Here is a 16,411-nt window from a genome sequence, read left to right on the forward strand (position 1 = left end):
AAAAAAAAAGCTGAAAATTTGAGACTTAAACCCAGGTACCTTTACATTGTACAAGTAATTGCAAATAACCCCATTAACTTTTGGTATTTGTAGCAAAACACTTTGGGCAAACTGAAGTGACAAAATTCAGGCAGTTTCACTTTTAACCTTGTCGGAAAAATAAACTGGCAACGTTTCCCCCTGCAATGAGTTAGCAATAAGCAATTGAGTCCACAAACAGATTAAACTGAAAGATTTAATCTTTTAACAAATCATAAATACAGTTCACATTTTTTTCCAATAACTGCAGTTTTTCTAATTTAAATAATTCACCCTTTTTACAATTTTGGGGTAATATTAACACAGGATCATCATACACTTTAAAGAAATTATTAATGCTTTTTGTTGCAACACAAACATTACTTTTCTCAAAATAAAAAGTACAGTTGGCCACTAAAACCAACTCATTTAGGCTGTGCCTTCTGAGAAGGCTTAGAGCTTTGGTCCTTCTCCACAGACTTGATCACGCCTACAGCTACAGTCTGCTTCAAGTCTCTGGCTGCAAAGCGACCTGTGGATACATTAGGATAAAGTTAGACATGGATTTGCATGATTTTCCTTTCAAGCTGCCTTAACTTACCTAAAGGAGGGTAGTTGAAGAAGCTCTCCACACACATGGGTTTTATAGGAACCAGTTTGACCGTGGCTGCATCTCCAGACCTCAGCAGCTGTGGGTTGTCCTCCAGCTTCTTGCCTGAACGGCGGTCAAGCTTCTCCTTCAGCTCTGCGAAGCGACAGGTGACATGGGCTGTATGGCAGTCCAGTACAGGAGAGTAACCTGTTTTTATCCTTCCTGGATGATTCAGGATAATGACCTGCAGGAGATTCAAAGTTTATTTTTTCCCCCCCATAGCAAAGAAAAATTTTATTTTAACCAACCTGAGCTTCAAAGCTATGGACGTCTGAAGGCGGATCATGTTGGACATTTCCAGCCACATCTCCACGCCGCAGGTTCTTTACAGACACGTTCTTGATGTTGAAGCCAACGTTGTGCCCTGGTAGAGCTGCATCCAGACCTTGGTGGTGCATCTCTATGGACTTTACCTCTGCAGTGAGCTTGGCAGGGGAAAACATCAGGGTCATGCCTGGTTTAAGGATTCCAGTTTCAATCTTCCCCACTGGGACAGTCCCAACACCTAAAGCAGATCTCCAAGTCAATCAACATATCACCAAATTAAGTCAAATTCTTTAATGCAATGCTCTTGGTGCCACATTACCTCCAATTTTGTAGACATCCTGCAGAGGCAAGCGTAGGGGCTTGTTAATTGTGCGCACTGGAGGCTTAATTGAGTCCAGGACTTCAAGGAGGGTCTTACCGCTTGAAACGCCTTCCTTTGACCTCACTTTCCAGCCTTGGTACCATGGCATCTGCAAACAGGTATATAAATAAAAAAATAAAAAAAAGTCCCACCCTGCCACTTTGAACCCAATTTTTTTATTTTTTTATTTTAAATACACACCTTTTGTGTTTGGGTAACCATATTTTCTCCAGTCCAGCCAGAGATTGGCACAAATGGCACTGCATTAGTGTCATAACCAATCTTTTTGAGGAAGACCTTCACACCTCTGACCACTTCTTCATAGCGTTTCTGGCTGTATGGAGGTTCAGTCATATCCATCTTGTTCACACAGACTATGATCTGCTTCACACCCAAGGTGTAAGCCAGTAAAGCATGCTCTCTTGTCTGGCCACTCCTGGAAATGCCCGCTTCATACTCTCCTTTAGCTGCAGAGACGACCAGCAGAGCAACGTCAGCCTAGGAGATTAAATAGAGGTTACTATAGAAAATATTTTGCAGAGAAGTTGAACCCTCACCCTTATTTCCTTACCTGGGATGTCCCAGTAATCATGTTTTTGATGAAGTCTCTGTGTCCTGGTGCATCAATGATGGTCATGCTGTAATTCTGGGTGTTGAATTTCAACAGAGAGATGTCGATGGTGATCCCTCGCTCTCGCTCAGCTTTCAGTTTGTCCAACAGCCAGGCAAACTTGAAGGAACTCTTCCCCATCTGGAAAGCAATTCAACCATTAATCCCAGTTCAGTATCCCTTTGCAAAAAAAACACCAATACAACATTTCCAGTCTTACTTGAGCTGCAGCCTTCTCAAACTTCTCCAGTTTTCTCTGATCGACACCGCCACACTTATAAACAAGGTGTCCGGTGGTGGTCGACTTGCCACTGTCCACATGGCCAATGATGACGACATTAACGTGGGTCTTCTCTCTCGCCATGGCTATGGAAGCAGGCTAAAGCGCAAACCTGGAAATGAAACCGGCTCAGATGCAACTCACCCTTGCTTTTTTTTCACAGTCTTTTGTTAAATGGTTCAGCCACATTCAGCCTGTCTTTATAAGCCGCATCAAGTGGAAACAGGTGTGCAGCATAATTAGGCCTGATTGGTGTCCATGAGTTCAGGAGGGACAGTGACAGAGGAAAAGGGTGAGGATACCAGAAAAAAGCTGCTGAAATCTTCAAAGAAAACCCTCTTTAAGTGGAAATATAGATATAAAGGGTTGCTTTGGTGTTCTGATTAGGGAGGAAAAATAGCAATTAGATAAAATAAAAGTGTTATACATTACCATGAACATGTTGCTGAAAACACTGTTCTTTTTTTTATTTAAAGTATAAGATTCTTATACATTACCAACAGATATCAAGATGTATAATTAAACATTTTATAAAGATTAGAAAAAAACCCTGTCCCTCATGTTAAAATATTAACTTTTACTCTATAGCCTGATAAATTGTATATATTCTGCAAATATCACGTTTTTACCAACATAATACAAAAAAAATTTATTCATACATTTTTTGTTTCAATTTGGGAAGGATGAAATGTTGAGCTTTTTTGTTTATAAAATGTCGCTTTCCTTTATCTTAAACACTCTAAAAAAATCAATAAAATATACATGAAGTGTGGTGTTACATTAAACATTGGAATGATGACATATTGAAATACTTTATGACAGAAAAATCCTATTTTGTCTCCTGCTTGGAAAGAATTTTATCATATTAATGAAACAATGCAAGCTTTTTCTCTGCAGAGGAAGTGCAGTGGGCAAAAGCATAGAGCTGTAACTTTTAAAACATAAGACAATAAGATACATAAACTAAATAAGGGGTTTTATTATTCCAACCTTCTATTTAGGAAAAAAAAAAAATATCTTTTTTATCAAAATTTTCATTGGTAATTCCTTTTATGTATGAGGCAAAACACAAAATATCAGGTAGGGGAATGTAAAAATCTTTTTGAATATAAAAGCATTTTTATCTTTGTAGAATTTACTGATGTTCTGTAACTGAGCCGCTAACAATTATGACATTTAGACAGATAATTAAATGAAGCATTCACAATTGTACACTATTAGAGATGTTAGATTCTAAAGGAGCTTGAACAGTGTTGTATAGTAACGAAGTAAAAATACTTCACTACTGTACTTAAGTATATTGTGGAGTACTTTATACTTTCCAAGAGTATACATTTTTTTAAGAACTTTCAATTTTACTTCACTACATTTACAAACTTAATACTTTTACTCCGATACATTTTCAATGTTTGGTTTAGTTACTAAGTAAAAGAAAAAAAAAAAAAAAGAAATGCGAGAGAAATGCAAGTGTTTTGACCCCACCTACTGACTACAAAGTCAGGTCTTGCCTGGGCTTGTTCATGAACGCCAATAGGATACGCCTTTTTCGCAAAGCCAGTCTAAATTTATCCTACACTTGGTTGTTTATATTGTTTTAAGTGAATTTAACCTTCAAAGTTTACCAAAATGTAAAAAAATGTCATTCAAACTGCACTTACTTTTTACTTATACTTTTCACTACATTACTTGAGTACATCTATTTTTACATTCCGTAAAAATTCAAAAAATATCCACTGGACTTGGTTTGAATTTTTACGGAATGACTATGACCTGGATGACTGAGAACCTTCATCAGCATCTATTTTTACAGTAATTGTTATACTTAAGTACAAGCCATATCAGATACTTTAAGACTTTTACTCAAGTAACATTTCAGTCAGTGACTTGGACTTTTACCAAAGTCATATTTTGGAGAGGTACTTATACTTTTACTTGACTCCGAGATTTCAGTACTTTATACAACACTGAGCTTGAATATTTTCCTCTAACAAAAAATGACAAAGCTGAAATGTTTATTTATTTAAACTGTAGTTGAAAATGTTTGATATTTGGTGTTTTGCATAAAAGACGGATAATAATCTGATTAAATGTTAAAACTAATAGATTCCATTTTCGTCCTTACTGTTTAACTATACTAAGGGTTACTTTTATTATTATTTCTTACATTATTTTGGTTGCTATTGAAATATGTACAAACTAGCTAATTTAAGGGATTCTATGCAACACTGTAAAAACCTCAAGGTGTTGGAAGAAAAAAAATCTTTTTGTCTATATTTAGTGCAATTACTCTACTTTTGAATATTCAAATATTCATTTGGTATAAAAATGAACAAAGTTACAAATATACAAAGTTGCCTTTTGTATCTCTGCTTCTTTCTGTGTGTCTTCTTCTGCCTCCTTGAACCCCAGTCGGCCTCTCCAGATGGCCGCTCACACTGAGCCTGGTTCTGCTGGAGGTTTCTTCCTGTTAAAAGGAAGTTTTTCCTCTCCACTGTCGCTACAAGCATGCTTAGTGTGGGGGATTGCCTTTGAGTCAATGAGTCGATGCAATCAGCTGGTTTAACTTAGATAGAAAACTTTGAATAAGTTTGACTGTATGATCTGGTGAACTGTAAAGTGCCTTGACATGACATGTGTTGTGAATTGGTGCTATATAAAGAAACTGAATTGAATTGAATTGAATTGAAAATGAATACATCAATAGATGCAAAAGTTTGATATACCTCAAAACTTTGTTTGAATTTAAACTCAACTAAAAGTCATACCTGATATATTTTTTTTCAATGTGCTTCTAATTAATAGATATTCATTTGGACTTTTCAAACACATTATCTTTCCATTGCCTCCACATCAGGGTGATATGACGAAACAAAGTGGAAGACAAAAGAAATACAGAACTATATGTGTCTATAACAGACTGCCTGTGAGAAATGGCTATAGATCCTTTTTAAAGTAGTGCTTTGTTATTTGTATTTGCAGTAACCTCTTATCAATAAATGCACACGCCTCTGCTTTTTTAATCCAGTTGAATGTTCAAAGGGAATAAATTGGGCTTGAAGCATCTTCTTTAACCTCTTGCCAAAGACATTTCAGGAGAGTAAAAAGTCTTGGGATATCTGGTTCAAGGTTATTGTTATTTTAGCTGCTCTTAAGATATAGAAGTCCTAATCAAAGCAGATTTAATTATAGCTCTGTTCTGTAATAATCCTAAGGAGGGAACAAATGAAAAGTTTCCTCTGACCTACTGTGGCAGTCCATCATGACATATAATTAAACTCCACTCTGTGTTTGAATAACATTTTGAGCCATTGATACAAGCAATACTAATTTTCACTAGTCATAATCGAAATGAGAAATATCTCAAATTAGATTCATAGCCATTCTTAACTTTCAAATGTCACTTTATATAACATACAATAGTTATACTGAGCAACTATAGAATATATTTAAATGCATTGTTTTTGTTCATTTGTCTTTTAATACAAGGCTTGAAACTTTCCTTTTTTGATAAAGCTTATAAGAAGAGTTGCTTAACTTATTCTGAGCTATTTCTAGTTCTGCTGCTATAGTTTTAGGGTGCTGGAAGACATAGGGACCACTTTTTGATCATACTGCTTCATTCTACTCCTAACATTATTTTCTCTCTGCTTTTTTCTGTCACATTAGTTACATTTATTGTGTTCCTGTTCTGCTTTGACATCATCTTGCAGAGAAATATCAGCTGGGCTGCTGCCATCAATACGTCCCATTATAATCATACAGTAGTTCGCCCTGTTTTCCAGTGCTTAGCCCTGTTTCTCTCGTAGACATAGCTATGGGCTCAGCTTTTTCTGTATTTCATCATTTGACTTGAAAACTAGCTCAGATCTCATCTGCTTAACTGTTTCTTTCACAGATAGAGCCACATGTTGAGCTAGTTTAGCATTACCTTTTCTAACTTAGAAGTATAACGGATCAGTGCTTATATGTTCCTTTTATGTGTTAGTCTCTATTTCGTTTCATTCTCAGCAGAAGGCTTTTGGGGGGTTCATTGGAGGTTTCTTCCTATTAAAGGGAGTTTTTCTTCTCCACTGTCACTGCATGCATGCTCAGTGTGAGGGATGGCTGTAGTTTCAATGAAAAAATGCAAAAGAATATCTACTGTTGCCACAAGCTCATCCAGGAGGAGCATCTCCTGAGAAGTCAATGAATCGATTGGCTGGTTTTCCTGTGATACAAATCCTTTTTTTTACCAATCCGACTAAATGAAATAAATCTGATTGAACTGTCTCTGCAAAGTTTTGTAAAGGTGATGTTTTGTGTTGTGCTGTCTAAATAAACTGAATAAAAATGTTAACAGTGTAGAAGGGGAGTTGTTTTATTCCAAAACCATCTTTGAAGTCTTGGGCAACATTTTTAACTTTGAAAGTTTAAACTTTTTATAATTATATGTTTTGTCTTTCAGGTCCAGATATGGAAACATATCAACCTGGTTTATATTTTTGTTAACGTCTTTCAATTTCAGTTGTTTGCTTTCTTCTAAGTGAAAAACATGTTTTGTTTTCCAGATACCTTGGTCTAAGAGCCCATCAGAATAGGACTAAAAAGTGCCACTGCCTAATGAATAAATTATGATTTAAATTATTTAGAGTGCTTAAGTATCAAACAAAGATTGCCGGAATAAATAGAAAAAGCCCTGTTTAAACCACTCTTTGTGTATGTGAAAATATGATTGCTTCTCTTGTTAAATTAGTTACAAACTTCTGTCATTTTCAGACTTTTTGAGCAAAAGAACATCAAACTCACGACAAAACATGGTAACCATAGTGTGAAGTGTTCAGGTCTGCTTTGACACTTGAACCTGCTTGATTCTCATTTTACTTTGCTACCTGGGGGAATAAAATTCTGAAGGAGGATGTACGGCTCAAGCACAGTTTTTTTGTCTAACCAGAGAAAGATCCAAAGCACACCAGCACATCCACTTCTGAAGGGCTCGAAATGAAAACATTATAAAAAGAAGGTGATGACCATTTGTGATGGATGAGGAGGAGTGTTTCTTGTGTGTATATATACATACATACATATATATATATATATATATATATATATATATATATATATATATATATATATATATATATATATATATATATATATATATAATCAATGGTTTTAACAGTCAAGTAATACAGATTTGTGTGGGATATGTCCACATTTATTTATCTCATTAAATAAATCAAGCTACTTCTCATTTTTGTTTTTCATTAGGGTTTAACATGACAAAACTGTTTTATATGTTTGACAAAACATGTTTTGTCAAACATGTGAGGGTGAATTGAGTCTCCTCCTGCCTTTCTGTCTATTATATGCTAAAACCACTTGCCATACCAGGAGAGGCGGAACAGCTCAGACTCTCCTCCCTGACCACAGTGACGCCGAAGAAGAAACCCGGAAACAGCAGCAGCAGCAAATCGCTCTGCTTCTCCTTTGAGCCGCTGCTTCCAGCGTGGTATCCAGTCCTCGTCTCCTGTGTTTCTCATCGAGCATCAAGGTAAATAAAAGCAACCAACGCCATTTAAACAGATAAAAAATTGACGTTTACCACTTTTTGGCTTTCTCTTCGGCTTTTTCGCCTTCAGCTTCCCACCAGTTGCCGCTGAGCAAATCTCGTTTTCCTGTTACATTTTGTCCCTCTGAATGAATGAGTCATAAAATGATGTAGGTCTGTATTAAAAACACTGCTACTTGGTGTGATTATCGTTAATTAAAACGACGAAAAAGTGTTATCTTTGGCTCGCCGCATCCTCTACATGTACCGTTAACTTCCTCTTTTCACAGCAGCGGTTTTCTGAGCTAACCCCGCTGCTGGTTTTTCCTTTATTTGGACAGAGGCTTTGAACGTTACACGCTTGACCCATGCCGTGTGATTATAGCCTGGCTGTGGGCTGCTTGTTTGGCCTTTCACATTACTGTATTTACCCAAGTTTAGTCTGAGGCGTGTGCCTCCAATTGAGAGAGCTTTTAGGCAGCAAATGATGCATGTTTTAAGGAGAGGCATACACTGACAGCTGGGCCATGTGTGGAACTGCTGCTTTGGCTCCTATTGGTGCTTTAGATCAGGTGTATCTCTCTGGTTTGTTGCTTTAGATCTGGTGTATCTCTCTTGTTTGTTGCTTTAGATCAGGTGTATTTCTCTCTTATTTGTTGCTTTAGATCAGTTGTATTTCTCTTATTTGTTGCTTTAGATCAGGTGTATTTCTCTTGTTTGTTGCTTTAGATCAGGTGTATTTCTCTCTTATTTGTTGCTTTAGATCAGATGTATCTCTCTCTTATTTGTTGCTTTAGATCAGGTGTATCTCTCTTATTGTTTGTTGCTTTAGATCAGGTGTATTTCTCTCTTATTTGTTGCTTTAGATCAGGTGTATTTCTCTTGTTTGTTGCTTTAGATCAGGTGTATCTCTCTTGTTTGTTGCTTTAGATCAGGTGTATTTCTCTCTTGTTGCTTTAGATCAGATGTATCTCTCTCTTATTTGTTGCTTTAGATCAGGTGTATTTCTCTTATTTGTTGCTTTAGATCAGGTGTATTTCTCTCTTATTTGTTGCTTTAGATCAGGTGTATTTCTCTCTTGTTGCTTTAGATCAGATGTATCTCTCTCTTATTTGTTGCTTTAGATCAGGTGTATTTCTCTTATTTGTTGCTTTAGATCAGGTGTATTTCTCTCTTATTTGTTGCTTTAGATCAGGTGTATTTCTCTCTTATTTGTTGCTTTAGATCAGGTGTATTTCTCTTATTTGTTGCTTTAGATCAGGTGTATTTCTCTCTTATTTGTTGCTTTAGATCAGGTGTATTTCTCTTGTTTGTTGCTTTAGATCAGGTGTATCTCTCTTGTTTGTTGCTTTAGATCAGGTGTATTTCTCTCTTGTTGCTTTAGATCAGATGTATCTCTCTTATTTGTTGCTTTAGATCAGGTGTATTTCTCTTATTTGTTGCTTTAGATCAGGTGTATTTCTCTCTTATTTGTTGCTTTAGATCAGGTGTATTTCTCTCTTATTTGTTGCTTTAGATCTGGTGTATCTCTCTTGTTTGTTGCTTTAGATCTGGTGTATCTCTCTTGTTTGTTGCTTTAGATCAGATGTATTTCTCTCTTATTTGTTGCTTTAGATCAGGTGTATTTCTCTTATTTGTTGCTTTAGATCAGATGTATTTCTCTCTTATTTGTTGCTTTAGATCAGGTGTATTTCTCTCTTATTTGTTGCTTTAGATCAGATGTATTTCTCTCTTATTTGTTGCTTTAGATCAGGTGTATCTCTCTTGTTTGTTGCTTTAGATCAGGTGTATTTCTCTTATTTGTTGCTTTAGATCAGGTGTATTTCTCTCTTATTTGTTGCTTTAGATCAGGTGTATTTCTCTTATTTGTTGCTTTAGATCAGGTGTATTTCTCTCTTATTTGTTGCTTTAGATCAGGTGTATTTCTCTCTTGTTTGTTGCTTTAGATCAGGTGTATTTCTCTCTTATTTGTTGCTTTAGATCAGGTGTATTTCTCTCTTATTTGTTGCTTTAGATCAGGTGTATCTCTCTTATTGTTTGTTGCTTTAGATCAGATGTATTTCTCTCTTATTTGTTGCTTTAGATCAGGTGTATCTCTCTTATTGTTTGTTGCTTCAGATCAGGTGTATTTCTCTCTTATTTGTTGCTTTAGATCAGGTGTATTTCTCTTATTTGTTGCTTTAGATCAGGTGTATTTCTCTTATTTGTTGCTTTAGATCAGGTGTATCTCTCTTATTTGTTGCTTTAGATCAGGTGTATTTCTCTTATTTGTTGCTTTAGATCAGGTGTATTTCTCTTATTTGTTGCTTTAGATCAGGTGTATTTCTCTCCTATTTGTTGCTTTAGATCAGGTGTATTTCTCTCTTATTTGTTGCTTTAGATCAGGTGTATTTCTCTCCTATTTGTTGCTTTAGATCAGGTGTATTTCTCTCTTATTTGTTGCTTTAGATCAGGTGTATCTCTCTTATTTGTTGCTTTAGATCAGGTGTATTTCTCTTATTTGTTGCTTTAGATCAGGTGTATTTCTCTCTTGTTTGTTGCTTTAGATCAGGTGTATCTCTCTTATTTGTTGCTTTAGATCAGGTGTATTTCTCTTATTTGTTGCTTTAGATCAGGTGTATCTCTCTTGTTTGTTGCTTTAGATCAGGTGTATTTCTCTCTTATTTGTTGCTTTAGATCAGGTGTATTTCTCTCTTATTTGTTGCTTTAGATCAGGTGTATTTCTCTTATTGTTTGTTGCTTTAGATCAGGTGTATCTCTCTTATTGTTTGTTGCTTTAGATCAGATGTATTTCTCTCTTATTTGTTGCTTTAGATCAGGTGTATCTCTCTTATTGTTTGTTGCTTTAGATCAGGTGTATTTCTCTCTTATTTGTTGCTTTAGATCAGGTGTATTTCTCTTATTTGTTGCTTTAGATCAGGTGTATTTCTCTCTTATTTGTTGCTTTAGATCAGGTGTATTTCTCTCTTATTGTTTGTTGCTTTAGATCAGGTGTATCTCTCTTATTTGTTGCTTTAGATCAGGTGTATTTCTCTTATTTGTTGCTTTAGATCAGGTGTATTTCTCTTATTTGTTGCTTTAGATCAGGTGTATTTCTCTCTTATTTGTTGCTTTAGATCAGGTGTATTTCTCTCTTATTGTTTGTTGCTTTAGATCAGGTGTATCTCTCTTATTTGTTGCTTTAGATCAGGTGTATTTCTCTTATTTGTTGCTTTAGATCAGGTGTATTTCTCTTATTTGTTGCTTTAGATCAGGTGTATTTCTCTCCTATTTGTTGCTTTAGATCAGGTGTATTTCTCTCTTATTTGTTGCTTTAGATCAGGTGTATTTCTCTCTTATTTGTTGCTTTAGATCAGGTGTATCTCTCTCTTATTTGTTGCTTTAGATCAGATGTATCTCTCTTATTTGTTGCTTTAGATCAGGTGTATCTCTCTTGTTTGTTGCTTTAGATCAGGTGTATTTCTCTCTTATTTGTTGCTTTAGATCAGGTGTATTTCTCTCTTATTTGTTGCTTTAGATCAGGTGTATTTCTCTCTTATTTGTTGCTTTAGATCAGGTGTATTTCTCTCTTATTTGTTGCTTTAGATCAGATGTATCTCTCTTGTTTGTTGCTTTAGATCAGGTGTATTTCTCTCTTATTTGTTGCTTTAGATCAGGTGTATTTCTCTCTTATTTGTTGCTTTAGATCAGATGTATCTCTCTTGTTTGTTGCTTTAGATCAGGTGTTTCTCTCTCTTATTTGGTGCTTTAGATCAGGTGTATCTCTCTCTTGTTTGTTGCTTTAGATCAGGTGTATCTCTCTTGTTTGTTGCTTTAGATCAGGTGTATTTCTCTTATTTGTTACTTTAGATCAGATGTATTTCTCTCTTATTTGTTGCTTTAGATCAGGTGTATTTCTCTTGTTTGTTGCTTTAGATCAGGTGTATTTCTCTTGTTTGTTGCTTTAGATCAGGTGTATTTCTCTTATTTGTTGCTTTAGATCAGGTGTATTTCTCTTGTTTGTTACTTTAGATCAGATGTATTTCTCTCTTATTTGTTGCTTTAGATCAGGTGTATTTCTCTCTTATTTGTTGCTTTAGATCAGGTGTATTTCTCTTATTTGTTGCTTTAGATCAGGTGTATTTCTCTCTTATTTGTTGCTTTAGATCAGGTGTATTTCTCTTATTTGTTGCTTTAGATCAGGTGTATTTTCTCTTATTTGTTGCTTTAGATCAGGTGTATTTCTCTCTTATTTGTTGCTTTAGATCAGGTGTATTTCTCTTATTTGTTGCTTTAGATCAGGTGTATTTCTCTCTTATTTGTTGCTTTAGATCAGGTGTATTTCTCTTATTTGTTGCTTTAGATCAGGTGTATTTCTCTTATTTGTTGCTTTAGATCAGGTGTATTTCTCTTATTTGTTACTTTAGATCAGATGTATTTCTCTCTTATTTGTTGCTTTAGATCAGGTGTATTTCTCTCTTATTTGTTGCTTTAGATCAGGTGTATTTCTCTTATTTGTTGCTTTAGATCAGGTGTATTTCTCTCTTATTTGTTGCTTTAGATCAGGTGTATTTCTCTTATTTGTTGCTTTAGATCAGGTGTATTTCTCTCTTATTTGTTGCTTTAGATCAGGTGTATTTCTCTTATTTGTTGCTTTAGATCAGGTGTATTTCTCTCTTATTTGTTGCTTTAGATCAGGTGTATTTCTCTTATTTGTTACTTTAGATCAGATGTATTTCTCTCTTATTTGTTGCTTTAGATCAGGTGTATTTCTCTCTTATTTGTTGCTTTAGATCAGGTGTATTTCTCTCTTATTTGTTGCTTTAGATCAGGTGTATTTCTCTCTTATTTGTTGCTTTAGATCAGGTGTATTTCTCTTATTTGTTGCTTTAGATCAGGTGTATTTCTCTTATTTGTTGCTTTAGATCAGGTGTATTTCTCTCTTATTTGTTGCTTTAGATCAGGTGTATTTCTCTCTTATTTGTTGCTTTAGATCAGGTGTATTTCTCTCTTATTTGTTGCTTTAGATCAGGTGTATTTCTCTCTTATTTGTTGCTTTAGATCAGGTGTATTTCTCTCTTATTTGTTGCTTTAGATCAGGTGTATTTCTCTCTTATTTGTTGCTTTAGATCAGGTGTATTTCTCTCTTATTTGTTGCTTTAGATCAGGTGTATCTCTCTTATTTGTTGCTTTAGATCAGGTGTATTTCTCTTATTTGTTGCTTTAGATCAGATGTATTTCTCTCTTATTTGTTGCTTTAGATCAGGTGTATTTCTCTCTTATTTGTTGCTTTAGATCAGGTGTATTTCTCTCTTATTTGTTGCTTTAGATCAGGTGTATTTCTCTTATTTGTTGCTTTAGATCAGGTGTATCTCTCTTATTTGTTGCTTTAGATCAGGTGTATTTCTCTCTTATTTTTTGCTTTAGATCAGGTGTATTTCTCTTATTTGTTGCTTTAGATCAGGTGTATCTCTCTTATTTGTTGCTTTAGATCAGGTGTATTTCTCTCTTATTTTTTGCTTTAGATCAGGTGTATTTCTCTTATTTGTTGCTTTAGATCAGGTGTATTTCTCTTATTTGTTGCTTTAGATCAGGTGTATTTCTCTTATTTGTTGCTTTAGATCAGGTGTATTTCTCTCTTATTTTTTGCTTTAGATCAGGTGTATTTCTCTTATTTGTTGCTTTAGATCAGGTGTATCTCTCTTATTTGTTGCTTTAGATCAGGTGTATCTCTCTTATTTGTTGCTTTAGATCAGGTGTATTTCTCTCTTATTTTTTGCTTTAGATCAGGTGTATTTCTCTTATTTGTTGCTTTAGATCAGGTGTATTTCTCTCTTATTTTTTGCTTTAGATCAGGTGTATTTCTCTTATTTGTTGCTTTAGATCAGGTGTATTTCTCTCTTATTTTTTGCTTTAGATCAGGTGTATTTCTCTTATTTGTTGCTTTAGATCAGGTGTATTTCTCTCTTATTTTTTGCTTTAGATCAGGTGTATTTCTCTTATTTGTTGCTTTAGATCAGGTGTATCTCTCTTATTTGTTGCTTTAGATCAGGTGTATTTCTCTCTTATTTGTTGCTTTAGATCAGGTGTATTTCTCTTATTTGTTGCTTTAGATCAGGTGTATCTCTCTTATTTGTTGCTTTAGATCAGGTGTATTTCTCTCTTATTTTTTGCTTTAGATCAGGTGTATTTCTCTTATTTGTTGCTTTAGATCAGGTGTATCTCTCTTATTTGTTGCTTTAGATCAGGTGTATTTCTCTTATTTGTTGCTTTAGATCAGGTGTATTTCTCTTATTTGTTGCTTTAGATCAGGTGTATCTCTCTTATTTGTTGCTTTAGATCAGGTGTATCTCTCTTATTTGTTGCTTTAGATCAGGTGTATTTCTCTTATTTGTTGCTTTAGATCAGGTGTATCTCTCTTATTTGTTGCTTTAGATCAGGTGTATTTCTCTCTTATTTGTTGCTTTAGATCTGGTGTATCTCTCTTGTTTGTTGCTTTAGATCAGGTGTATTTCTCTCTTATTTGTTGCTTTAGATCAGGTGTATTTCTCTTATTTGTTGCTTTAGATCAGGTGTATTTCTCTCTTATTTGTTGCTTTAGATCAGGTGTATCTCTCTTATTGTTTGTTGCTTTAGATCAGGTGTATTTCTCTCTTATTTGTTGCTTTAGATCAGGTGTATTTCTCTCTTATTTGTTGCTTTAGATCAGGTGTATCTCTCTTATTTGTTGCTTTAGATCAGGTGTATTTCTCTCTTGTTGCTTTAGATCAGGTGTATCTCTCTTATTTGTTGCTTTAGATCAGGTGTATCTCTCTCTTGTTGCTTTAGATCAGGTGTATTTCTCTTATTTGTTGCTTTAGATCAGGTGTATTTCTCTTATTTGTTGCTTTAGATCAGGTGTATTTCTCTTATTTGTTGCTTTAGATCAGGTGTATTTCTCTTATTTGTTGCTTTAGATCAGGTGTATTTCTCTTATTTGTTGGTTTAGATCAGGTGTATCTCTCTTATTTGTTGCTTTAGATCAGGTGTATTTCTCTTATTTGTTGCTTTAGATCAGGTGTATTTCTCTTATTTGTTGCTTTAGATCAGGTGTATTTCTCTCTTATTTGTTGCTTTAGATCAGGTGTATTTCTCTCTTATTTGTTGCTTTAGATCAGGTGTATCTCTCTTGTTTGTTGCTTTAGATCAGGTGTATTTCTCTCTTATTTGTTGCTTTAGATCAGGTGTATTTCTCTCTTATTTGTTGCTTTAGATCAGGTGTATTTCTCTCTTATTTGTTGCTTTAGATCAGTTGTATCTCTCTCTTATTTGTTTCTTTAGATCAGATGTATCCCTCTTATTTGTTGCTTTAGATCAGGTGTATCTCTCTTGTTTGTTGCTTTAGATCAGGTGTATTTCTCTCTTATTTGTTGCTTTAGATCAGGTGTATTTCTCTCTTATTTGTTGCTTTAGATCAGGTGTATTTCTCTCTTATTTGTTGCTTTAGATCAGGTGTATTTCTCTCTTGTTTGTTGCTTTAGATCAGGTGTATATCTCTCTTATTTGGTGCTTTAGATCAGGTGTATCTCTCTCTTGTTTGTTACTTTAGATCAGGTGTATCTCTCTCTTGTTTGTTACTTTAGATCAGGTGTATCTCTCTTGTTTGTTGCTTTAGATCAGGTGTATTTCTCTTATTTGTTGCTTTAGATCAGGTGTATTTCTCTCTTATTTGTTGCTTTAGATCAGGTGTATTTCTCTTGTTTGTTACTTTAGATCAGGTGTATTTCTCTTATTTGTTGCTTTAGATCAGGTGTATTTCTCTCTTATTTGTTGCTTTAGATCAGGTGTATTTCTCTCTTATTTGTTGCTTTAGATCAGGTGTATCTCTCTTATTTGTTGCTTTAGATCAGGTGTATTTCTCTCTTATTTGTTGCTTTAGATCAGGTGTATTTCTCTTGTTTGTTACTTTAGATCAGGTGTATTTCTCTTATTTGTTGCTTTAGATCAGGTGTATTTCTCTCTTATTTGTTGCTTTAGATCAGGTGTATTTCTCTCTTATTTGTTGCTTTAGATCAGGTGTATCTCTCTTATTTGTTGCTTTAGATCAGGTGTATTTCTCTCTTATTTGTTGCTTTAGATCAGGTGTATTTCTCTCTTATTTGTTGCTTTAGATCAGGTGTATTTCTCTCTTATTTGTTGCTTTAGATCAGGTGTATTTCTCTCTTATTTGTTGCTTTAGATCAGGTGTATCTCTCTTATTTGTTGCTTTAGATCAGGTGTATTTCTCTTATTTGTTGCTTTAGATCAGGTGTATTTCTCTCTTATTTGTTGCTTTAGATCAGGTGTATTTCTCTCTTATTTGTTGCTTTAGATCAGGTGTATCTCTCTTATTTGTTGCTTTAGATCAGATGTATCTCTCTTATTTGTTGCTTTAGATCAGGTGTATCTCTCTCTTATTTGGTGCTTTAGATCAGGTGTATCTCTCTTGTTTGTTGCTTTAGATCAGGTGTATCTCTCTCTTATTTGGTGCTTTAGATCAGGTGTATCTCTCTTGTTTGTTGCTTTAGATCAGGTGTATCGAATACTGGAAGCCTTAAAGGTACAAGTTGTCTTAATTTGCAAGGTCAACTAAAGACTATTATCCATTTGTAATTAGTTACTGTTGAATTAATAGATTTCCTTGTTGCAGTTCTGCTACTTGAATGAGAAGCGAATAGCTTCTTTTTTGCAGGGTGGAA

At 34.7% G+C, this 16,411-nt stretch overlaps 2 protein-coding genes across 2 annotated transcripts in view; one reads left to right on the forward strand and one right to left on the reverse strand.

Annotated features, from left to right (window-relative positions):
• Positions 1-288: 288 nt before the first annotated feature.
• On the reverse strand, positions 289-8,069 carry si:dkey-37o8.1 (uncharacterized protein LOC407641 homolog). Its single transcript, XM_038297919.1, has 8 exons — positions 7,770-8,069; positions 2,129-2,300; positions 1,870-2,049; positions 1,500-1,796; positions 1,257-1,407; positions 919-1,175; positions 620-854; positions 289-550 (listed from the first exon to the last, which is right to left on the reverse strand). The coding sequence occupies exons 2-8, from the start codon at positions 2,270-2,272 to the stop codon at positions 444-446; spliced, it is 1,371 nt and encodes a 456-aa protein (XP_038153847.1). The 5' UTR covers positions 2,273-2,300; positions 7,770-8,069; the 3' UTR covers positions 289-443.
• fam49bb (family with sequence similarity 49 member Bb) overlaps positions 7,600-16,411 on the forward strand; it is a 61,546-nt gene continuing 52,734 nt past the window's right edge. The window contains exon 1 of the mRNA XM_038297920.1: positions 7,600-7,718. The gene's annotated coding sequence lies outside the window, so the exon portion shown is untranslated. The remainder of the gene's footprint in view (positions 7,719-16,411) is intronic.

The sequence above is a fragment of the Cyprinodon tularosa genome, unplaced genomic scaffold (genome assembly GCF_016077235.1).
Source record: "Cyprinodon tularosa strain WSP-4 unplaced genomic scaffold, ASM1607723v1 ctg4, whole genome shotgun sequence".
Lineage (NCBI taxonomy): Eukaryota > Metazoa > Chordata > Actinopteri > Cyprinodontiformes > Cyprinodontidae > Cyprinodon > Cyprinodon tularosa.